This window comes from Mycteria americana, chromosome 4 (assembly GCF_035582795.1).
Source record: "Mycteria americana isolate JAX WOST 10 ecotype Jacksonville Zoo and Gardens chromosome 4, USCA_MyAme_1.0, whole genome shotgun sequence".
Classification (NCBI taxonomy): Eukaryota; Metazoa; Chordata; class Aves; order Ciconiiformes; family Ciconiidae; genus Mycteria; species Mycteria americana.
In genome coordinates this window covers 61,610,442-61,635,046 of record NC_134368.1, presented here as the reverse complement: position 1 = coordinate 61,635,046, position 24,605 = coordinate 61,610,442, and the positions used below count along the sequence as shown (strand labels likewise).

Sequence of the window (24,605 nt, the reverse complement as noted above, 5' to 3'; positions counted from 1 at the left end):
ATAATAATCAAGGGTTCACTTTGCTAGAAACACAGCTGTGACAGCATTTGCTTCACTGGAGGAAGAAGGTTCAGCTTCAGACCTCAGCCATGGCTGAAGAAAAATTTCTTTTTTTTTCCTTGGAAAATGTTTGTATTTATAAAGCAGGTAAATTGGTAGCTTTTAAGTGTTAGTTTAATGACATCAGTTCATAATTTCTGATGAGAATGTTTCAAGGCTCAAAGACAAGGCAGGCAATCTCATATGTTTAGTATGAATTCACAAGGGGTTAGGATCTCTGACAGCAAAGATAGAGCTTGCTGTGGGCAAAGGTTGCTTCAACCAAAACTACATAGGATTATATATACTAAAAAAAATACCCTTTCAGAATTACAGACAAATATGAGTTATGTAGTCTATGTAGTTAAAATCCATTTTTGATTTTGGAATTAGATGTCAGTTTTTGAGGTAATCCAGTCACGGAAATAAGTCACTCGTGTGTAAACTCCAGGTTTATTTGGTTTGGCACATTCGTCTCCCCAGCTCACTATTCCCACGAGGTACCACATCAGTCTAGAGTCTGGAGTAACCAGTGGTCCCCCAGAGTCCCCCTAGAGAAAGACGAGGGGAAAAAAAAAAAAAGATTTAATTGATCAGAAGGGAAAATATAATTCTCTCCATAGACAGGAGGGTGTGTCCAATAAGAGAAGAAAGCAAGCAGTATTTCAAGAGCTGCCATTTGTGCAGAATCCAGGCTGTTTCTGAAACTTGAGTCGGAGGTCTGTGGCTTTTTCCTGTTTGCCATGTAACCTCCTGACCTGTCTCTGTGGTTTTACAGTAGAAAGAAAGCTTCTCTTCTGTTTTGTGAAACACTGCTTCCCACCTGCCTTGTCTTCCTGCTCGTACAAAGTAGGGAAACACAAATATATACAGCAATATAAGCCAACAGGAACTTTTTTTTTTTTACAGTAACTACTATCCTTTCAACAAATTCTTTTAGTCACTTGCAGCAATAACATTTCAAAAAGGATTTCATCAGGAACTTGGTCTTCTAATTAGACGATATCTCCTTAAGATGTTAGCCACTTTCAAAGGCTGAATTCAGATACTGTTAATAGCATGACATGGTAATAATAGTTAAACTGGAAACCTTACAGGCTGAAAGGCAATCCTCACAAAACAGACCAAATTCCCCATCTTCCACCAAAATGCTTTACTGAAATAAACAGCATTTGCACCCTTCTGTTCAGGTCTCTTCAATGCTGAGCCAGACAGGAACAGAGAAATTGAGCCTCCCAGACTTATTCTGCAGGGAGTTTTGCTTTGGGCATAAATCTGTAGGACTGGGATTCTGGAAAGGGTCTGTTTTAAACCAGCACTTACGAGTACATTCTTTGTAAATAACAAGTAGAAATTACCTTTTTAAAAGTTAATGGTATGGAAGTATTTTTGTTTGAACATAAGCATTTCCTTGCAACATTTGCAAGTGTGCACTGTGCATGTATCCTCACCACTCCATTTACACCTAGCTTTCTTATAGTTATCTTTGTTTCAGACAGTTTTTCTTCCACTGATGCAAGTCTGTTACCAAAGATCATCTCATAACACATCTGTTATGAGATGATCCAGTCCAGAATTTAATTTCAATGAGTGATATTGCATTTTTGCTGCCAACTTAACTGCTACATTCTTAAACTTTTTCCTTCCCAACTGTACAGATGCCTGGTCTTGGCTACTTGAGACATTTAATTTTTAGCTCCTATTTAGTATTTCAGCATTTAGTATCTCTGTCAAGATCTTGTCATATCACTTTGCAAGCAAATTGTTAGCTAGATTTCACACACAAGAAATTATGAGAAGCAAATGGGCTTGTAGCAGCTATTCTGAATTAAAGAATAAGAATTTCATTTCATGCTATGAAAGGTTTAAATTCTGAATGTTTTACTAATTTAGCTCTCTTAGTATGGGTTTTATGTGCTAAATGATGTATACCAAATGCTATTTCATTTTACAACTTAATTCCTGTTTGAATGGAGCCTATTTAAAGGACTAATACACTGTCAGTTAAGAGTTAGTCAACGAGATACTGGAGTCAGCATTAAAATAGTTTTCCTTTCTAATTTTCAGCTACAGTTACCTGACAAGCATCTACTCCTCCTTCCAAGTACCCAGCACACAACATCCTGGGTGTTATGTCCCCATCATACACTTCTTTTCTGTTGCAAGTGTTTGAGTCGATAAGTTTCACTGTTGCTTCCTGAAGAGCATTTGGAGTTGGACCTGAGGGGAAATATAGTTTGGGTATTTATCAACAGAATTACTTTGCGTAGTTAAGATACAGGAAGAGCATTTAATGTTCTCTCATGGAGGACCAGCTTGACTTGGTTTAATGCGGAGGTTTTCCTTGTTGATCTGTCTAGGTTAGGCCCTTAAGGAAAATGTACATACTTATAATCTCATTTAGGACCTGTGCCATTAAGACAGAAGTAACGATTGCATGGTACATAGTGTCTTAAGTGAAAAACCATATATTTTATACATGTTCCATATAATGCCATGGAACACAAATTACCTAGCAATTTGGGCAGATGATACAAAATTAAGACATCTTGGTTCCATTGCTAAATCTACTCCTAGTGTGGCCCAATAAGAGTGCAAGCTTGGGTAAGTCACCATCTGCAGCTCACTCTGCACATTTACCTGAAAGCCCACAGAGTTATCTGTAGCTTCTGGCTAGGGCTGGGAGAATATTTTTTAGGTGCTATATAAACACATGCATTGGCTGGACTACCTGTCTTACTGTCCTGGTTTCAGCTGGGATAGGGTTAATCTTCTTCCTAGTAGCTGGTGTAGTGCTGTGTTTTGGATTTAGTATGAGAATAATGTTGATATCACACTGATGTTTTAGTTGTTGCTAAGTGGTGTTTACACTAGTCAAGGACTTTTCAGCTTCCCACGCTCTGCCAGGTGCACAAGAATCTGGGAGGGGGCACTGCCAAGATAGTTGATCCAAACTGACCAAAGGGCTATTCCATACCATATGATGTCATGCTCAGTATACAAACTGGGGGGAGTTGGCTGGGAGTGGCGATCACTGCTGGGGGACTGGCTGGGCATTGCTCAACAGGTGGTGAGCGGTTGCATCATTTGTTTTTGGTTGGTGTCCCCCCCCGCCCCGGGTTTTGTTCCTCTCTCACTGTCTTGTTGTTTTCCTTTTCATTACAATTTATTATTATTTTTATTTTTCCCAATTATTAAACTGTTCTTATATCAACCCATGAGTTTTCTTACTTTTGCTCTTCTGATTCTCTCCCCCATCCCACTGGGGGGCAGAGGGTGAGTGAGTGGCTGTGTGGTGCTTAGTTGCTGACTGAAGCTAAACCACGACACTTAAGAATTTACAATATGAAATGGAAAGGCTGGAAAAAGAGAACAGTCGTCTTCCTGTTTTCTGCTTCAGTGGAGTGTAGCTCTGTTTTTGTCCAGTCTAATTTTAGAATAAGAAACTGCTGCTTATGATTAAACAAACCTATTTCTTATAGACAAAGCATTAGGCTTGCTGTCATACAACGTATGGCTACAGAAGTGGTATCAATTCAGTAGTAGATCAGAGTCACTGTTTATATAACATACAGGTCGCCTGGTAGACTCAGGACTCACCATCATTGGTAAGTGCTCCCCAGCCTGTGATGACAGCATAAATATTGTAAGGGAAAGTCTGAGATGGCTCAGGCAGACAAACACGGTGTATGCTACTTGTAAACTCAACTCGTTTAGAGAGCTGCACAAGTGCAATGTCATAATCATGTTCCGGGTAGCGGTACTTTTCATGAATAATAATAGTCTTGACTGATCGTTTCAAGCTTGGTGGCTTCAAAACAGCTCCAAAAGTAGCAGTCCACTTCTGAGGGTGACTCATGCTGAAAAAGGTAAGAGTGCTGTAAGTATTTAGCTGTAAATATAAGCGTTCAGGTCTTTAAACTTGGTGAGCACCTTTATTGTTAAGCTCCTTCAAGCCAGCTCCCTACTGGATTCTTAAGGCATCCACCACTTTCCATAACAGTGTGTCCCATGTAATTGTGGGCTGCTGCTTAGAAGAGGGCAATCCTGCATTCCCTCCTCAACCATGGTCTCATACTCCTCCCCTGCTCCTTGTCCCTGATCTAGCCATTGTGTGGCTGCAGGGTGTAATCAAAAAGTTCTTCTGCTAGAAAACTCTTCACCTCTGTTACTCTTTTTGCATTTTAATAATCTGTACAATCAGCTGTTCCATCTTACATGCCCTGCAGCTTCACAATTGCCATGCTTGAAACAAAAAAGTGCTGGGAGTGCATAGCTGAATGGAGGGGTAGGAATGTGGGATTTTAACTTCTGGTAGCAGCTTGCAGCAGCAACCTAGTTGTAACACAAAGGAGCACCTTTAGAAACATTTAGTGCAACAGGAAACAAATACTCCGCCATTTCAGTTACATTACTTTTTCTGCACTTCTTTGCCAAATGACTATTGATTTCCACTCATACAATTGCCAGTTCTGCTCCAAAGAGTCAGTCTTTAATTTCTTATTCAAACATTCAAGTGATGGGTCTGCTTAACCCTGACTTTTCTCCTCCAAGGCAGAAAATTGTTCCCCTGGAAACAGTCAGGGGTGTGGTGCAAATCTGGAAAACCACACAACTTGATACACATGGGGCACATTCTGCTGCAGATTCTCTCTAAGATGGGAACTTACTCTCTGAAGCAGTGAGCTGCAGACACAAGCCACGTATTGCTGATGAGTGTTGCACCACAGCGATGGATATTATTGTACTGCAAACTAGCTTGCCACGGCCAGTCCCCAGTCTCTGCAGAAGACAATCCACCGACTATTCGCAACGATGATGATTTTGCCATTGACTTGACTGATCTATTCTGCCGTAACCCACAGACTGTCAAAAAGGAGAAAGAGTGTATTAGCTATTCTTCTGTTTAGTAAATATGCCTGCCAATGGCTGTGGAAAATGTGTAAAACTACACACCACCTAGGTTCTCTAACGGTATTAACATCAACAAGAAAACGTACCTTCCACCAGCCCCCCAAATCAGAGATCTTCATGCACAACCCATGCTGTTAGAAGCCTGAATGAACAACTGACTATTATGGAAAGCCATGATGGTCAACCATTCAGGCTTATCTGCATGAGCAGCCCAAATCAGGAATCAAAACCTTCACCACACACCCAAGCCAATTCCCAAATACAGGGACCGCCAACTTTAATGTCCCAGATAATTTGTCATTAGGATGAAACATGAACAAGGCAAAATCTAAGCTGGGAATGATCCAAGCCATGGGATTTTACCATGCATGCATGCAGATTACATCAGCAAGATGTCACCTGGAAACAGGCAACTGCACATTGCACAAATGGTAGTCTGCAAGTGGACCTGGAGAGGCACTTCAGACAAAGAGCATCACACTAATCCAAGCCAGAGATGACAAAGGCATGGATACCTCCAGCATGGTGTGCATCCATGACAAGAAGTACTTATCCTCCAAACCCAGAAAGAAATGAAAATATCCATGGTTTCAGCCACTAAACTCAGGATATTTAGGAGCAGCTGAAGCTCCCCCATAGCTTTAGAAACTTCCTCAATGGACAGAGCTGCTTCAGCTGTCTTCTCCCATTCAAACAGCATCAAATCCATCTTACCTGGACCAAGACCCACTAGTTTTCATCCAGGCCCCGATTTCAGCTAGACATTAGGAAAGTTGACAGACAGGACTATCCCAATTCATTGAAAAAGAGACAGAGCTAAGAATTATTTGCATAGTGACAACACAATCCAGATCATTGCACTGCTTGTCTCCTGCAGACAGTGACCCAGAGGGGGACAAAGCAGAAATCAGTAGTACATCACTGAAGAGCTGCCAGCCCCAGGGCCCTTGAAGTCCTCAGAAGCAAAACACTGGAGCCATGCAGAGTGTAACCTCTGCCCCTTCCTGCTACGATCTACACAAGGTTATATTAACAGTTCCTCGTAGTCAAAAGCAGCAGCAATAACACAGCAGATTGAAAGCTGTTCATAAATTTGAGAGAAAAAAAAAAAGTCATACAATACTGAGAAACTCACGTGCTCAGTGTAGAGTCTGCCCTGTTCTGAGATTTAAAAACACAATGAAGGAAATCAGTGCAATCTAAATCTACTTGTCCAAACTTTCCGTGTGAAGGGAAAACTGGAGAATATACCATAATTGATAAGGCTGTCTGCACTAGCATGTTTCCCTCCTGAAAGCTATTGGTAATCCTCAATTACTGGTCCTAAAACTGCACAATCCTATCAACCACCTGAGCAGTCAATGTTCAAAAACACAGGGAAAAACTCACAGTTCCATCAGTGCCCCAGAACACCAGCACCTAAAACGGACCTAAAAAGTGATGTTGTTTAATCTTCCATTACTTGACAGCCTGCTGCTAAGGAACTAATCAAACCTTCCCAGAGTTAAAAGAAACCTGACTTGTAAGCAAAGATGGCCTTTTATGACTATTAAGTCTCCAAACAAGCTGACTTCTTTCTCTGAAAGCTTAAAAACATCTCTAAAACAAGCTACCTCAACTTGACCCCTACAGCAATACCTTGAGAAGACCAATCATATTGCCTTGTAGTTCCACAAGGAACAATTCTGTGCTATTAGCCATTCCAAAATCCAGAACATCGTTATAATCACAGGCTGATGTAACTTCTATACATTTCCTTATGGTCGGTCCTTCTTTCCTATGCACACTAAAGAAAATGACATAATCCCAATTTCTGAGAGCACACAGAAAGCCATTACAAAAACTCTTCTGCGTGTGCCCAATCCTGCTGGCTTTTGGGGCACTTCTCACTCGCTGGCTATGTTAGAGGTCTCTGCTAGGCTGCCACCCTTAAACCGCCAATTGAACAACATGCTGGTACATGTTCAGGTATAAATATCATCACTTAATGTGTGTATAGGAAAATAACAGGTAGCAAGGTGGAGATGAATTGTTATGCTACAGCATCCAAGGGAAGCATATATGAAACAGATTCTGCAGTGGCTGCTCCAAGATACAGTTCTAATACTTTACATCAGGCAGATAAAGGACAGGGTGTCTGCCCTGTGCAGGCAGGATTAGACTTGACAAAGTATTCTATATAAGTACATGTTTTAATCAATTTATAATAGAGATTGCTTCTAACTATAATCTGCTCAAATCCAAAAGGCACTCAAATCCATGATAAGGACTCTCCTGCCTTTAGCACATTATAGTACACCTTTCAGCTAGCTGCTGTGCCTGACATTAAAGCAGTCAACTAGCCCAAGCAATTAAGTTCCTTAATTTATTGGAAGTCCTCTTCGCTCACTCAACTTTACTACAAACAGCCAGGAGTCATCTGAAATGTCTTAGCTTTCATGTGGAAACATGGCTTAGTCTCTGCATCTCCAAATACACAATTAAGCAAACACAGTGTACAAGCTCTCACTGGTACCAACAGCAACTGGATCAGGCCAGTAAATAAACAAGTGTCCTGAACATTACAGTGCTCAGCCCCCACTGGCTAAGTCCTCTGTTTCCTAGATGGCAGGGTTTACATTTAAGATGCACCCTCCACCTTCCACACCGGCACTGCTGGAGGCAGAAGCGTGCCATAGGCACTTATGCAGCAGGACCTGCATGTCTCCTCTCTGCCCAACACTGGGGATTTCTCTAGAGCCCTCAGCACTTGCTCTTTTCTCATCATTTGCTCTTTCTCACAGAATTGCTTATATTTTTAACAGAACGAACATCTCACTGCAAAAAACTGACCGGGGAACTCAGCAGTGGGTGTAGACTTTTTCTAGAAGGGATTTTTACCCCATCACCACTATTTTCAAGCCAGTCTTCCTAAGTATCCCAGAAGACACTAATGAAAAAGGCTTCCTCGTGACTGAGCAGGATTTCTAAACACACAGCTCATCTGTGTGAAGTACAAGGTCACATTCATTAGACAGGAGGAGGAGAAAAGACTTTTATGGGTCAGGAAAAGCACTCAAAGACTGTTAATGCTAATTAAAACAATCGGAGATTTCCCAGGCTTAAAAAGCCCTCACTTACTGTCATTGAAGAGGGCTTCTGCTCTTTTTGTCTCCATATCTGAAACAAACAAACAGTCAGGGTAAGGCCAGGACAGCACAGACAAGGTTTCCCATCTGCATGGTAGTCCCACCCGACAGCTATTTGAGTACAGAGCACCGCAGGAGGTACAGCTGAGAGGGGCTGCTAGAGACACCAGTGTAGCTCATATGGGATCACGTTCCTGCGCTGGCTATCACACTCCTCTCTGCAGTGCTGCTTGCTGTTCTCCAGCCAGCCAGTATCCTCTGAGGACCAGGCACAGGGTCTCCCCCATCCTGCTGGACCCTGATGCTTCTGGAGGGGAGTACAGACAAAACAAGTCCTGTATTACTCAAGATCCACAATTTTGTTGGGGAGAAATTTTTACAGCGGAAAGTTTTGAAGTTCCTTTTTGGTAAAAAATCAGCTGGCTGCATTTTACACCAGGTGAGGGCCAGAGAAGATCTGGTACTCACTCTGTGCCCTCTTCGAGATCAGAAGGCACTGACTTCACTGCACAAATGCCAGCTTACAATAGCAGTGGCTCACTCTCCTTTTTCCTCTCTTATTGAGCAATGGGTGTCTGGTACACTATCAATACTACAAAAGAGAGTTAATAGCAATTTATTGCATGGCACAACAGGTTCTAGCAATACATTCCCTCCTTTAATATGCATGTTGTATGTTTCTGGACAATACAGTATGCTCGTGCTGACAATAACAAGCATTTGCTCACAGTATAAGTCTATTCCCGTTCTTCCAGAATGCTATTTTTACTAGAGCTACCATTTTTGTTGCCAGCAGTCAAAAATTTAAAAAATAAAAATTAAAAAAAAAGACACTTTCAATACAATTTTTAAATTATATAGTGATTCTTGTACAGCACCCACAACTTCACATGTTGTGGCTGGATAGCCTTTCTCAGCAGATCCCTGTCTTTATCCACTTACTTAATTTCTCTTTTCTCTTTGCAGCTACACAGAGTAATATTGTAGTTTTGATCCAAAACCACACCAAGCCAGGAGGAGTTTCTTTTGAATGCAAAGGGCTCTGGCTCATACTTGCCGCCTATTGTGCTTGTATCACTTGTTTTGTTTGTGGGCTTGACACTCCTCCTGGTATGCAGATTGAATTGCATGTTTGCAATCCACCATTACTAGACATGTACTCATTCATTTCTTAATATGACATCAAGCAGATTATGATAGAAAAAGGAAACAAACAGAACTCCAGTGCATGCACGTACAGCTTGACTGCGGGGAATGTTACAGAGCAAAGGCAGTGCTAGGGCTGCCATATGTGCATGCAGCCACTGCTTTATTTTGTAAGAATGGGAGATGAGTTATAATTGGACATTTATATAGTAAGACAGTCTTATTCACTATAAACAGGAACTGTTCACATAATAAAGAAAAATAAGTTTTACTGGTGGGCAAGCAACAACTTGTAAGGTCCCCTTTCAGTAAAAATGCTCACTTGTACTTTGTCAATTCCTATGAAAGAAGGAGGAAAAACCCTAAAGTACAGGTACTTCTGCATTTCAGGAATGCCAGTTGTATTCTGAATTTCCATGGATAATATGGTTGGTTGTTGCCAAGATCCCTTACATCAAAATCTAATAATACCAGACAGTAAAAGCTAGGCCAGCAGAGGAATTCAGCAGTGGTGTAAATGTTACTGTTTGGTAAGTTACAAAGTCAGGAAAAAAAAAATGGGTGCTGACCTGTGCTAAGGATTTGGCTACCTCACCTACCTGGCAAGGAGAGTGGCTTTTGGCTACCTATATTGGCAAGAAGTGCTTTGAAAAATCTGGCCATATTTATTTATTTCAACTATGATGAGCATCCAATGTTTTCCTGAAATTCATGTAACCTTCAGAACTACCTCTTCATTTGGGTCACTCTAATATTTTATAGCTGGAAACTGGTAAGAAACCAACAAATGTAATCAACAATGAAAGAGCACCTTTTGCCTTCAAGTGCAATATTGATAATAACATTTTTAGCTCCTTTCAGGGTGGAGACACATTTACCTCATAATGCCTAATTATAAAGCCTGCAGTCAATTATTAACATTTACATTATGTTGCAAAGCACATCGAGAAGACAAAAGGAGCAACCAGCTTGTTCAAGCACAGTGCCGGAAGCAATTCAATTGGCATGTTCTCACTGCACTGAGTTTTGCTGTGAGTCATGCAGCTGGCATGCATGCAAGGCACCTGTCTACATCTCTGTTTGCCTTTTTACGAGGCAACTAGAAAAAAGTACAAACATCACATGAGCAAAGTGTTACCCATTGCTTCCAGCTGGACCAACTTGTGTGTAATTGGAGAAACAAGTCTTACACACACACACACACACACTGCAAGTCTTAAATGGCATGCCTGAACAGCTTTGAGTTTTAGTATATTTTATAATATATCACAACTATGCAGCCGATGTACTCTCCCACCCACCCACTGCTGAAGGAAAAAGGCCAGCGACACCTGTCAATAAATTCAGTGCTGTATTCACCAGGGTAAGAGCACTGCTTTGCTTTAGAGATTGGCCAGACACAGTGCCCTGACCATGTATCCCACACTGGGAGCTGGAACACAAGTACTAAAGAAAACACCACAGCAATGGAGAAAACCAGAAAGTAAAGGGAATTTTTTTAAGAGGTGAAAGCAGGTCTGTCTAGCAACAGCCCCAGGAACCTATCATGCAGATCAGGACAGGTGAAATGAAGGGCACGATACCCAGGACTCAAAACCAAGATCCCAAACCCAGAGCACATGTATGTGTTTGGAAACCTGAACTAACTGACACTATTTTCAGATAAGATGAGCCCAGAGTAGTTCCCATCAAAAGTAGGGAGCACTTTGGGTTACGTGATACTGCTGAAAGTCAGGTTGCTTACTGGGCTACCTCATTAGGGGCTTGCCTTCATTTGTCACTAGCTTGACATTTTTGGCCTGGTCAACAGCGTAGCTGCTCGCATTGTGCCCGCCAACATGTTGCAAGCCCTGCCTTGAAGCAATCACTTGTAAGGCACGAGAGACAATTCACTGCCCTGCTCATTTACTAGTTGCCCTAGTTGTTTGTACTACCAAGAAAAAGCATCAATTAGTAACAATTAAAGTGTCATATCTTTTCCCAACCACATACAGCTGCAAAAATAGTTGTTTGTGCCACATTTAGGAAAACAGTGTTCAGGCTTGCACTGTAAACAAGAACAAGTTCAACTTGAACATGCATTGCCTACCTGTAAAATGGAACTTACTATTTAATTAAAGCTTGCCTAACTTAAGAGGAAAACTAATGTTTAAATTAAAATTACAGCAATCTATTGAAACGCATCTTAGGGATTCCATCTTTCAGAAGCGGGCTCTGTTCTCCAGCTGGACGAGCAATTTTGTTAATACAGTTATTTTGCATATTTAATAAATGGAACAACCTTAAAACACACTTAAATTATTGGTCTTAATTTCCAACTAATGAGAATAGTGACTTGCAGTTACTATTTAAGATTAATAACTTATCAGGAAATAACTTCTTTTTACTCATCAACATATGTGTTTGAGTAAACATGGAAAGAAAAGGGGAGTAAGCAAGAGCAGGAAAGCATCTTTATTTTGGTAATTGTTTATATGCAATAGCCAGTTAAGGCCAGGATTTCTAAGGAAGGTCAGTGCCTAAAGTCTGTGGATCTATTTGGCAACCATCTAAACGTTTGCAGGTTCATCGTTAACTGCAGAGTGAATGTGACCACTTCTCTTTGAGGGATTCAGAGATTCCTACAGAAAAATGTGCTTGCTTTGCCACATCTCTAAATAATGTCAGTGTCACTGCATTAGAAGAATTAATCTTGTGTCCACTGCCTCATTTCATTCTAGCCACAGAGATCACTGTTTATATTAAAAGGAAAATAATAGAACTCTCAGTGACATAAATGGACCAGACATTATATTGAAGTAGTTCAAGCAAGGCAAGCAAATGCATGATTAGGGGATATTATGCATTTTCAGTGTGGAAAGGGCCAGAGATAGCTGCAAAATTAAAGATGAGAAATCTGTTTTAAAAATCTGATACAGCTTTACCCAATTACATAATTTTTCACAGGTGTTGATTCCCACAAGAAACTTGATTTTCTTTAAAGGTTTCCACCTGTGATTTTCTATATGTCATATTATAACTGCTAGCTTCAAAGGCAAACGGCATGTTCCATCCTCTATTATATCAAGTTCCCACATCTTGCTTGTGTAAGTTGTTTTTTCACACAGAGGAGGCAAGGTAAAGATTATCTTAAACGGGGTATGAAGGGAGGAGAGGATTGTAAACATAAAAAAAAAATGAAGAAAAAGTATGTGCTTCAGTACTAATAACACATTCTTGGACATGCATTTGAAGCACAGCTTTGTGAAATGCACCAGGGAGCAGAGGAAGCATTTTACCCACTGTCCTTTGTCACATTTTAATAACAACTTCCTCAAAAACAGAGAGAATTACAAAATTCTCAGCTGCATCAGAAGCAGAGTGTCATCTAGTTCAGTGTTATTTAGGGTAGCAACAGTGCATTCAGGCAAAAAAAGGATCTCTGGCAAGTTTCAGTAGGTCACCAACCTGGGCAGCTGAGAGGAATGTCACAGAGTGCATCTGTCCTGCAGTGCAGACAGAGGTGGAGATAACAGCTCTACTCTAATACTCTTTAATTACATTAAAGACCACGAAGGCCTGAAGTACTGGGGTGAAATGGGAATGAGAGCAGTGCAGCAGATTCAGTCATGTTCCAAAAAATGTACCCAAAAGGAAATGCAGGAGTTTCCTGAAACATGGCAAAACATGAGCTTTGGGCTCAGCAGGAAAGTCATGCTCTTGTGTGGTTACATAGTGCACACAATCTAAAACGTCTCCCTACTAACCTTTCAATATTCTCACCGCTCTCTCAACAGAAATTACCTCCCTAGAGTTATGCACCCTTGTAGAAGTAGCAAAACATGGCTTAGATACAGGCGATGCAATTCTCATTCCTTCAACAGGGGAGAGTAACCTGGTAGAGACAAGACAAAGGCTTTGTACCTCTAATTGTCCCTGTCACCCAGCCCTTCCCTCCCTACTTATGTCCACTGGACCTGTCCTGACATCCACGACTTTACCCACCCCTGCCATCAACCACATCTTAATTCTGTCCATGAGGACAGACAGAGGTCCACACCTCACAGCATACTCACAACTCCTCCATCTGGGCATCCTGCAGCTCAAGGAGGGATCTGCATGAGGAACTATGTACCAGTTCTGTAACGTGTATCCAAGCTGATACAGTTTTTAGCATTATTTTTCTTCCTGACCTACACTCATGCCGCAGCTGCAATCAAGGTCTCACTAGAGTAGGAGCAGCCCAAATCACTTGCAACCTCTGCAGGCAAGGCAGAGAAATGGAAAAACAAGAATTGAGTAAGGAAATTAATGAAATCAACTTATCTGGGTCACCTAAGAAGTCAGGCCAGGATGATTTCCTGCTTAATTCCTCCATCACAAGAGTGTCCTTGAAAAATATTCATTTTAAAATACATTTCAGTCCCTCCCTTTTCAGTCAGCCTCTCTAGACTGTTGCAAACACTGAAGTGTACCACCTTGTGCCAAACTAATGGCATCAAAGTGGAGGAATGTCAGATGTCCACTGTATTTCCCAATGTATAGATGCATGTCCTGTTCCACTCCTCTAAGCTGCTGTTGTGGCTAGTAAAATACAAAAAAACCCAGACTGCTACACACATTATTTGAGATGAAACATTCCTCAGTCATCCAGGTCAGACACTCATCTGCATGTCTCCCCACAGAAGACTCAATAAAGAAGTGAGAATCTGTCTCCCAGGTTCTGTACTTTGTATTTGTAAGGAGCTTTAGCAAGCCCCAGATGCCAGATAAATAGAAACAATAACAGTTGCCTTGTTGATCAAAACCAATTCGTGACTCATTGTTCATGGTCAAAACCCTTGGCTGTGCAACAGGTGGGAATACTTCCTACTCACTTTGAACAGTGCCAATGATCTTGCAACCAGTTTCTTTCTGACGTCAGAAGTACATTCCCAAAAATACATTTTGGGAGATGTCCAACCTACCTGACAAAAGGAAATAGTCTGGCAAGCTGCTCTACACTTTGCTTAATAGGGATCCAGGCTGTGATGTGACACTACTTCTAACCAAGAAACCCTGGGGAAAAAAATTCAGCCTTGTAGGAGATTTTTTTGGTGCCAGAACTATACAGAGGACAAATTGCAACACCTTCTTCTTTCAGCGCCAGTGGAAAAGCAAGTCCTAACTTGGGTGTTTCCAAGTCACCCAACTTTGATATCTCATTTTGCTGGCACTTGCACTGCTGTTCAGAGAATATAGGACTTAGTTTGCTTGATTCTCTTGATTCACTGAAAAACATTTGGGCTTCCAGTGGGGTTTGTACACAAGTGCAGAGATCTCTATCACCTCCTATTTTCTATCAAAGCTATAGTGGATGTCTGGAGATACCACTGCTCTTGACCAGGGAACTATGAAGTCCATCTAAATAAGAAAGCAGGGACTTGAGTAATAACGCATCTGAAGATGCCCCAATACAAATGTATTTTTGCAGCCCTATATAAAGAACATCTACTGTTCAGCAATGATACAGTGAGACTATATTATTTTGTTTTCCTTTAACTTTTGCATTTCAATACTAATGTTGGACGGGATATTTCAGGAGGGGAGAGAGAAGTGGGAAATGCAAAACCTAGATCCTTCTCTGGACTTCCAGGATCTGCTGAAAATTGTCACTTCTCCCAGGTGAGAGGAAGACGACGAGCTTTATAAATTGAGACCTACATCTCCTCTAAAAGCATAGGAGTGTTCCATTCAATACTCTTCACTTGAGTCAACCCGGTTTTCTTAAATGGCAGCACCAACAGTAGCTTGCCTAAGCCTCATAGCACTGCTGAAATCCTGTTAGATCCAAATGAAAGAAAGATCCAAATGGAACCTTTTATCGTCATCTCCTGGAAACGGGAAGGTATTCTTTATGTTCCTTTGTGTCACATGTAACAGTTGCACAACGCTAGTACTGCGGTGAGGAGTAGACCTATGTAGTCAGTGTTTTATGGTTAGGCTGGGAGAGCCAAGAAAAGCAACATGAAGTTTATCATACAACTTTATCAAAGTAACACAGAGATGCCATCTTTTACTGAGACCAAATATTTAATGAAAACATTATGATTCAATGATATCAGTTAATTTTTTTAACTAGCAACTAGTGCATTACTGTAACTGCCCTTGTGCAGTTCAAGGTCAACTAAAACAGTGTTTTGAGTCACTTCCCACATTTACCAGACTGAATAAAAGCAGCTAATCAGATAACTCAATGAGAAGATCACAGTCCTTTTCTAACAAGTATTTTTGTACCCCTTCCAATTGTATCCTTTATGTAAGGCACCAAATTAAACTGAAGCTTCAAAATTCACTAAATCATGACCTGACTGTCCTTAAAAAAACCCATAAAAACCAAAACCAAAAAATCCCCAAAAGCTCTTTGAATCTTTCTAGTTGATGCCCACACACTATTTCTATCTGGGAGAAATTATATGTGCACTTTGCTGAACAGGAACTCCTGGCGTATAAACAACACTGCAGAGAAATGGTGATTCTTTGCCCAAAGGGATGTCACCTATCATCCTGAGTGATTCCAATGGGGAAGACTGCTTGGCCTATCAAGAAACAATGGGTGCAACAGCTCATATTTGAGTTTCACTTCTTTGCCACAATGCAATGTGCCCAGTTCAAGCACCAAGAGGCAGAACAAGAGATTGCTCCTGGTCATTTCTGAGTGGGAGGAAGTCTGGATCTATCTAGCATGGAATCTGGCCCAGGCTTCTTGTTCTTTAAAGACAGCCATCTGGACTCTGCAGATCTCTGTTGGTTTAAGCAGTCTAATGTGGAAAAGCAAGCAGCAAGTACCCACCCTTGTGCTAGGAGTGAGCGGAAGGTCTGCAAAAACAAATGGAGCAAGTATCTGCCCCTTCAACTACCAACTCATTCTTGAAAAGTCTGACACCCAGAAAAAAGTGCTGACTGACTATAACTGAAGCCAAGTCAGAGACAAGAGTCTAAGCCTGCACAAAAATTCTCTAACAGATCAGAAGTGTAGAAGAAGAGGGAAACCCGCCTTTCAGTGTGTGTTTGCTAATTGACTAAATCAAAAAGATAGCACTGTTAATGTTCATATCCTGCAGATGCAGGTCTGCTTTGCAAAGAAGGGGCTAAATCCCCAGCTGAGAATTCACATAGATAAGAACATTTTCCCTTTCTTCCCATTTCCCCTGCAAAACTTGCAAGGATTTTGATCCTCCCACCAAATACTATTTTTTCAGTTCATTGGCTGTTTCTCCACTATCATCCAAGCATAGTTTCTGCACTTTCAGGCTCCTCAGAGAAGCAAAGACCTAGGGAGCATGTTTGTGTTGCTGTGTACTGAAGCACTGTGGTGAACCTCCTACTCTTTACCCTAGTAGCATAAGGTTGGTACTGCAGTTTGGAGGGAGGCTAAGAGTACTGCAAGGCCACAAAGAAACTGCTCCTGTTTATCCATATTTAAGACATATTTAAAAGACTTAGGTGGGGTTTATACATTGCCACTGATTTTGTTCTAGCTTAATGAGCAGGAAAGACTGCCATCCTGACTCAATAACAGCCATCATCAGAAGGGAAAAAAACAAGTCCTAATCAATCAGAAAAGGGCAAGAACTCCCTTCAAGGGAGATGTAATATACTTACTTGAGATGGTAGAAGATCTGACATTTATTCGCAGGGGCCCTGTGTATTTTTTCAGGCCCCTCCGTAAGATCCTTTCAACTCTTTCTCGCAATGTTTCTCTAGAATCCGTGGAGGAGAACCAGAATGTGAGCAAAGCCTCTGCCATCACACCATCAGCATCTGGGCTACAAACCAATGAAACAGTCTGGTTACCTTCAACCCATTTCTGCATTTCTTAGTTTTTATCTTAGCTCCTCTAGCAACGGCAATGTAACATAAAGGATTAGATACATTTTTGAACATTTTGTACAGTTTTGAGAGAAGGAACTGCTAAAAGAAACCCAAGGAAATGCTGAATGGTCAAACACGTCTTAGGCTAGAAGGCGGCATGATGCTTTCTGTGAATAAATAGCCAGACCAAGGTTATAATGGAGTCTAAAAAGCAGTCACTGACTACATGCCTGGGACACAACAGCAGGAGGGAACGAACTGATCTGATTGCAAGGAAAAGCTGGATACACAGGACTTCAGAAACATCAGGTACATGGTTAATGGTATCTAGACAGACCTTTCCAGGGCCCTGTACGTACATGGAATAAAAATTTCCAGTCGTCATCAAAAAGGTACTTGAGCAAAGAGGAGAGACCACACAACATAATTCCACCACTGCAACCTCTTGGGAGAATGTGACTAATAACCTCACATTATGCAACAATAGATGAAACTCAGCAGCATATCCACAGTCTACTTATCACAGTCCAAGAGATGGACCACAAAAGGGGCCTTTAACATCTCACTGAAAAGTACAAGCAGCACCCACACTGGGACAAACAATTTCACAGTTTTGATGCAATATGAGAGGAAAGAAAAGGAAGAAAAATCTTCTAACGGACTGAATTCACCCAGCAGTAGTATTTATTTTTCCTTAAAGCATCAGATACTGCAAGAGACTGAATACTAGACTACAAACACCAAAGTGTCTAATCTGGCATAGTAAATCTTGCTCTGTGCTTGCAGATAGCTTACCCTTGGTCATTACACAGGGAATACAAGAGCATGCACCAAGAAGCTTCTCTCCTGCACCTCCTCCTACCTGAGCCAAGAAGCAATGACACAACCCACAACAGGTGGAATCACAGTTACTTCATACAGGGGCGAGCTAAAAGCAGGTTGCTCTGTCTTAAGCATTGTTCTGATAGGAAAGGAAAAGAGATGATCTTCCATTTACATCTCATTATCTTGGATATTTGTAATTATACAAAGGACAAATAAGAAAATTAAAAATAGAAGGCAAGGAGCTTATACAGAAGTCATGCAATCAAGCTATGATCTTTGAAATGAACACGCACCAAAATGAAACAGACATTCCTGCTATCAGCAGTGAAGGGCAAATAAAAGGCCATGTGTTATGAGCACACCAAGGCATGCTGAGTGTTTCGTAGCTGAGCACAAAGACACGTTCCTTGCCTCAAGGATCTCGTAATTGACGGAGTAGCTATATGTGAACTTTCCAACAGGCTGTTTTTTCCTTTTGTGCCAACTTCAGCATGAGTGCCACTCCATTTATTTTCCAGATATTATCTGATCCAACTGTGGGTGTTGCTCTGCATTTCTGAGGTGTTCCCTCACCTCTCCCCCCACTCCTCTTCCTGTGCTGTGCCACACTGGAATTACCGTATCGACTCTTGCAAGCACACCACACCTGTCGAAACCCTCAAGTACAGCCCGCCTTGAATTGCTCACTATATAGCAAAGGTCCAGAGCAAAAGGCACCGGGTCAAGATTTGTTTTGTCTTTCTCAGTGAGCAGTGGGCATTATTACTAATGCATTGTTTACACTAAGCCAAAAAATATGCACAGTACTTTCCAAGCAAATTCACAACAATGACCCTGCTTAACAGAGTTTCCAGTCTGAGCAGAGAGGCATAAAGCTTATATATTTGAAAAAGCAAACAAGCTTTGGCACATACAAGTATTGCATCCAACACAGCAAACATCACAGCAAATACCTCAGTCTGTCCTTGGGAACCAGAAGTAATGAAAAATATTACTTCTCCCTAAAGATTTGCCTCTCGGATCCTTAAATCACCTTGTCTACACTTACAATGCTCTAGTCAGTATCGAAAAATATTCCTAAAGCTACATTCAAATAATGACTTGTGTGATTTGCCTAACTGGGGATTAAGCTAAGGTAGAGCAGGAGGCAGGATGTCACAAACCATGGAAGAACAAGGAGAAATACATTCACAAGAATAAGATCTTGAGGCTGCTATCATTAGTCTTGCAGCTTTAGTGCGTGATTATTAAGACATTCAAGGTTTACTTGCAAAGCAATGGGCACCGTCACTTAGGAATAAGAGCTTAGTATTACAACCGACAGTTCTATAAAGAGGTCATTTTCAGCACTCAACACTGGTGAAAAAATCTAATCAAACATTAGATATTATTGGTAAATGAACGGAGAATAAAAGAGGAAAAAAAAAAACATTGCTCAATGATAATCCCAACCACAGGTCTGACCCCTTCATCTCAAAAAGCAGGGACACAGGGACAGCAGACCTGCAAGAGATACGGAGCAGGGTGACAAGGAACAGTTCCTGCAAAGAATGGCTGAGCAGGCTGGGACTTTCAACTGAAAAAAAAGAGTAGAGCTCACGGGGTATAGGAGAGAAAAGGGATATGATGGGAGTGTCTGATAACACTAATTGGGTGGAGAGGAGGGATAGAGATTAACTTTTTATCACCTCTTCCAGCACAAGAACTAGGGGCCATTGAATGATTCAAAGAAGGTGGCTCTTCACAAGTAACTCCTTACTAAAGGATTGAGGTGCACGAATTCCAAGAGACCAGGGGAGACTGGACAAGTCCTTGGAAAATAATTCCACCAGAGGCTGCTAAACAAACCATAACCACTTCAGGAAATCCCAAGTGGTAAATAGCTGGAGGTAGGGAGCATACCAAGAAGCAGTTATCATACATGTCTGTTGTGCTGCTACTGTTCCCTAGGCACCTACTGATGCCCATTCTAAGAGACACAACAGTGACAAGTGGGACCTTCTGAACCAGCACAGCCATGCTTGGGTTTTACTTGACAAGCCCAGCACAGTAGCAATACTAGAAGTAAAATGACATCTGCATTATAGTGAAGAAAATAGTTTTGAAAATGCTTTTCATTTTAGATAGCTCAAGTTATATCTGCTTTATTAGCTAAAGCTTGCTCAAGAGCTGAACACAAACTTGTATAGAATTTCGACTGACTGAATTTTATCTTCTGCATCAAGATCTAAAGGAAGGCATGGTTCAGAATAAGATTATGCTCAATTGGGGATTATGCTCCAGTCTTACATAAAATACACTTTACTGAATTAGATCAAATGGCTCTCTAGCTGGGCTTGGTGTACATTTCATTTTATCTCAGCTGTGTGCATTTATTATAATCTCACATACCTCACTCTGATTAAGCGTGAACGGATGTATTTTTTCCTTAAAATGGAATTGTAAAATGTCTTGTCGATCTGTTGGAAAAAGAAAAATATAAGGTAACAAAAACAAAGGAGGGAAACAGACATATTACTGGAAGGAACATTCAGAAAACAGCATTCAGTTACAAACTCACAGGTTACAGAACCAAGAAACATAATCCAGCCCAGCCTCTAGATAACATTTGCCACAGACTTTTCCTAACCGTTTCCCATTTGGCCTAAGGCACATCATAAAAAATTAACTTGTTTTTCTAAATATCCTATGACTACATCAGCATGCCACTATAGTGCTCTCCTGTCCACTCCCAGGCATAATGAGGGATATTTATAAACATCCTTGAAACACACTGCTGCAATCTCCCAAAGCACAGCCTGCTAAAGATGGCCTACAGAAAGGATACAGCATGCTGTGCTCTACACTGCGCTGAGCCTCTCTTGTAGGGGTCCTTTCTGATACAGCACTTATCCTTGGTCCTATAGAAATTTATAGCAAGACTACCAGCGATCTCAAATTATACCCCTCAAACACCTTTGTGATTTGCCACATGCTAGGGGAATTGTCAAGCAATTCTCATCAGAAATTGGAAATCTAAGACTCATAAGGAATGAATCCCCAAATGACATCTTTGCTGGTGCCTGGTTTACCGCATCCTGCTTTAGGCTGAATGTTGTCTGAAGATTGCGTGATCAGTCTGAGACAGCACAGTGTGATATAACATGGCATGAAATTCTGCCAGGAATGGCTCAGGATCACTGAAGTATTAAGAAATACCAAAGTCACTAGTGAGTTACGCAGTTCCTCCTATCAGCAAGACCCAGTAAATTGAATGTATCCTGTAAACATCAAATGCATTACAGGAAAAACTGTGTAGAAATGCTTTACAAAATCATGCAAGTTGTCTGTTTCATAGTTTTTAAGCCCATAAAGGTTGTCTGATTTAGCCAAGTCTCCAGATTTTCTGTCTTCCAAAGGAAAGAAAAAAGTAATGGTTCTCAAACTTTTAGTATGTTGAAATCTTTCAGATACAGAAACAATCATGTAAGTGTCAAATCTGGGGAGTGATTCCGCCCAAAGAACACAAAGCCCCTCTTTCCAGCCGTGGCTGTCATAAGATGAAGCCTCATGCCATTACACAGTGATACTGGAGCAGAATAATTTCAAGATAAAATAATAAAATGTGCAGTTTTCAAGGTGATTTTAAGTATACATTAATAAGGAAAAAAAAGGAAAGTTCTTAATGGTCAGGCATTGAGCTGATCTTTTATCTTGCTGTTACTGGCAGTTATCTGGAATTACTTAGGCATTTGTTACAGACAAAATTCTACGGAAAAAAATATGTCAATTGCGACAAGCTACTATATATACGCAGAATGCGCTTTATCCCATCACTTTGAAGATTGCCAGCTGCTACCACTGCATTTATGAGGCATACAGTTCGAAATCAAGAATAAAGTAGTTTGTTTCCTATAACTCTGCAGCCTGTTCCACCACCCCCCGCCTTGGTTATTGGAAGTATTTGCCCTCAGACAAAAAGTTGTGGTTTGTTTGGTTTTTGTTTTTTTTGTTTTGTTTTGTTTTTTAAATGATAACATTTGCTTATCATCTCTGTCACAGCATTAACTGCTTCACTGATGATTGTGTAAGCAGAAGCATGTAGTTAAGCAGCACTGCCAGCTTTGTGGCACATAATGGCATGTGCTATCTTTGGCTGCACTGCCTCTGAGAACTTTTGAGATCTTTGGGACAGGGACTTCTTTGCAGAGTGCTTTCCAAACGAAACCCTTGAGCTGGGCTGAGGTACAGCTCAAGCTTCTACATTGCTAAAGAGTAAAGCAAAAGAAGGCTGACTTTAAGCTTGGGACTGAAGAGGGCAAGAATTCACAATCCCTTGCAAGGGAGGGTTAATTCAATATGACATTCCTGAATCCTTTATCTCCTCCTGGCAATCGTGTCTTCAAGCTATCTGTACTGTCTCATCTCAGAGATTGCAAGTGTTTTTGCTACACTTTCAACCTGCATTTCTGCAGCAGCTACAGGGATCCTTACTTCTGTCACCCATTCTCTTGTGTATCTTTGCTACAGCCTGAGCAGCTCACGTGATTGTGTTTTTTGTACTCCCAACGTGTTTAGCTTTCTCCTTTTCTTCTCACCCTGGACCACCTTCCTAGGTGTTCTATACAGTCTGATCAGGAGCACCACGTGCTGCAGCAAAGACACAGATTTCCAGTGGCATCTGACAAAACAAATTACACACAGTGCTTTTTACAAAAAGAATCTAAGGAGTCCAAATGCAACTGAACTATCAGCAACAGACATTGTTTTCAGAAAATTCAATCCAAAAGGGATGTTAGTTATTTTTATGGAGAGAACAGTAAGTATTCTTGGTATAATACCAAAATTACTGGATTTGTGTTACTTCCATTCTCTTTCACAATTTCATATCTGAATGAGAAAGTAGCCACTTTTCTCTTCCTGTTACATGCTGTCATTAACTTTCCCCTCCTTAAGAGTTGCCTTAGTACTATATCACGAATAGATAAAGAAACAACTGGAGAGTGGTTTTGTTTCCAGTGGTCCTTGCAGGGCCTTTAACACCTTCAAACTTGACCTGGTATTTTTACTTTTGTAATCTGCTGTATCTTATCAGGAAAGACATGCTAGTCAAACCTCTGCACTGTGGCCCCTATCTCTCACCTGCTGATGAATTCGTTTGACAGACATGAATCTGTCCTAAATCTTCTCTTCCTTCAATGATGATTTTGGTAACCTGAATTATTAACAGTAATCTTTATATTCACACAGAGTTTATGTAAGAGGAAAAGATGTAGCAAGATGCATTCAGACAATAACTTTCAAGGATTAATGTTCTGTCTCATGTTTTTACTGTTCATCTTCCGGTAAAGCCTTTCACATCCATATCAAACAGCAAACATTTCTCTCCAGCCTGCTTATAGTTTTCATTTCAGCTTGAGTCACAACCCTGGAAGCAAAAGCAACTAGAACTTTGTCTGGTAACTAGGTGGGACCTGGTCCTGCCTGGAAGAAGCATCTACACTCATTTTAAGCATTTTGCTTTGATTACAGCCACTCAAAAGTGACACTGTCATGACCAGATCCCTTAAATTCACCACTGATTAAGTGCATCTCACTTGTTTTCCTGGCCCTTGTCTAGCAACTGCTCAATGGTGACAGTTGCTGCTGCAGGCAAGGTCTATAAGCATTCTTAACCAAGTGCCAAGTCCTGCTCCTTTCAAGTAAGCAGCATTTTCCTGACAGCCTTTATTTTCACATTCATCCAAACAAGATTTTCTTTAAGTTAATGTTTGCTGACTAGTTTAGCTTAATGCCTTGTGGTGTTTCCTCAGTTTAATTTCATATCCTCTATCCTTTTTACAAAACTTCTCTCCATGCAGTATAATTTTCTAAGACAAACTGGACTTCACTCCTGAACACTGGTCCATCTATGCCAATACAGTAACTAATAGTGGCTAGTACCAAAGACGCAATAAGAGGGCAAAACATTCCTGCCTGTACAAACCCAGCCACAAAGGAAATTCTTCCTTGTTCCTTGCAGCCAGAAGTTGCTTTACACTTTGATGAACAAGACTTGTTTTCCTATCTTATCTTGAGTAACTCTGGATCTCATCATTATCCTCTTTTTCTCGTGTCGCACCATGGCCAACCTACTGAGGCCTGTGAGCAACCTACTAAAATCTTCATGATTTCAGAGTCACCCAATATGCCCTGCCTCCCTGGGACCCAAAAAAAACCCCAAGCTCTGCAGGTAGTCACATGCAACAGGGATCCCATCACTCCAGTGTAGGACAGGGCTGACATGAGCTGGGCTTGCCCAGATGTGTAGCTGGGTCTGGAAGAGACCCAGCAAGGTTGGCTGTCAGCCCTTGATTTCTCGCATCACACGTTGCTCTGCCACTGCATGCAGGGTAACAGGATTTATCAAAGAGGTTATCTTAAATCTAGTTTGACAGAACTTTCCTCTGGAATATTTGCTGAACCCACTGAATTACTTGCGTGGGATGTTCAAAAGCATTCGGTAGGTTTTGGAGCACAAATCCTCTTGTTGCTCAATACGATTGCTCTTTTGTCTGCTGCCGGTTTAGTCCTTCAACAGCTATGTTCATGCTACATTCTTCCTCTTGCCTCACTAGCTCTTTAGGATGTAAAGCCTATTATTAGTGATTTTTAAAGCTTTTTGACCATAAATATTAATTAGAACATACCACTGGTTCAGTGACTGTAGTTTTGTGGCAATCATACAATACGAATTACTAC

At 41.0% G+C, this 24,605-nt stretch overlaps 1 protein-coding gene across 1 annotated transcript in view; it reads right to left on the bottom strand.

The window, feature by feature from the left end:
- Positions 1–428: 428 nt before the first annotated feature.
- Positions 429–24,605, bottom strand: part of LOC142408719 (transmembrane protease serine 11E-like) — a 41,876-nt gene continuing 17,699 nt past the window's right edge. The window contains exons 4-10 of the mRNA XM_075499291.1: positions 20,277–20,344; positions 16,851–17,014; positions 8,074–8,112; positions 4,710–4,905; positions 3,640–3,899; positions 2,117–2,259; positions 429–590 (exon numbers count right to left, since the gene is read on the bottom strand). Coding sequence (XP_075355406.1) covers positions 429–590; positions 2,117–2,259; positions 3,640–3,899; positions 4,710–4,905; positions 8,074–8,112; positions 16,851–17,014; positions 20,277–20,344 — 1,032 coding nt within the window. The remainder of the gene's footprint in view (positions 591–2,116; positions 2,260–3,639; positions 3,900–4,709; positions 4,906–8,073; positions 8,113–16,850; positions 17,015–20,276; positions 20,345–24,605) is intronic.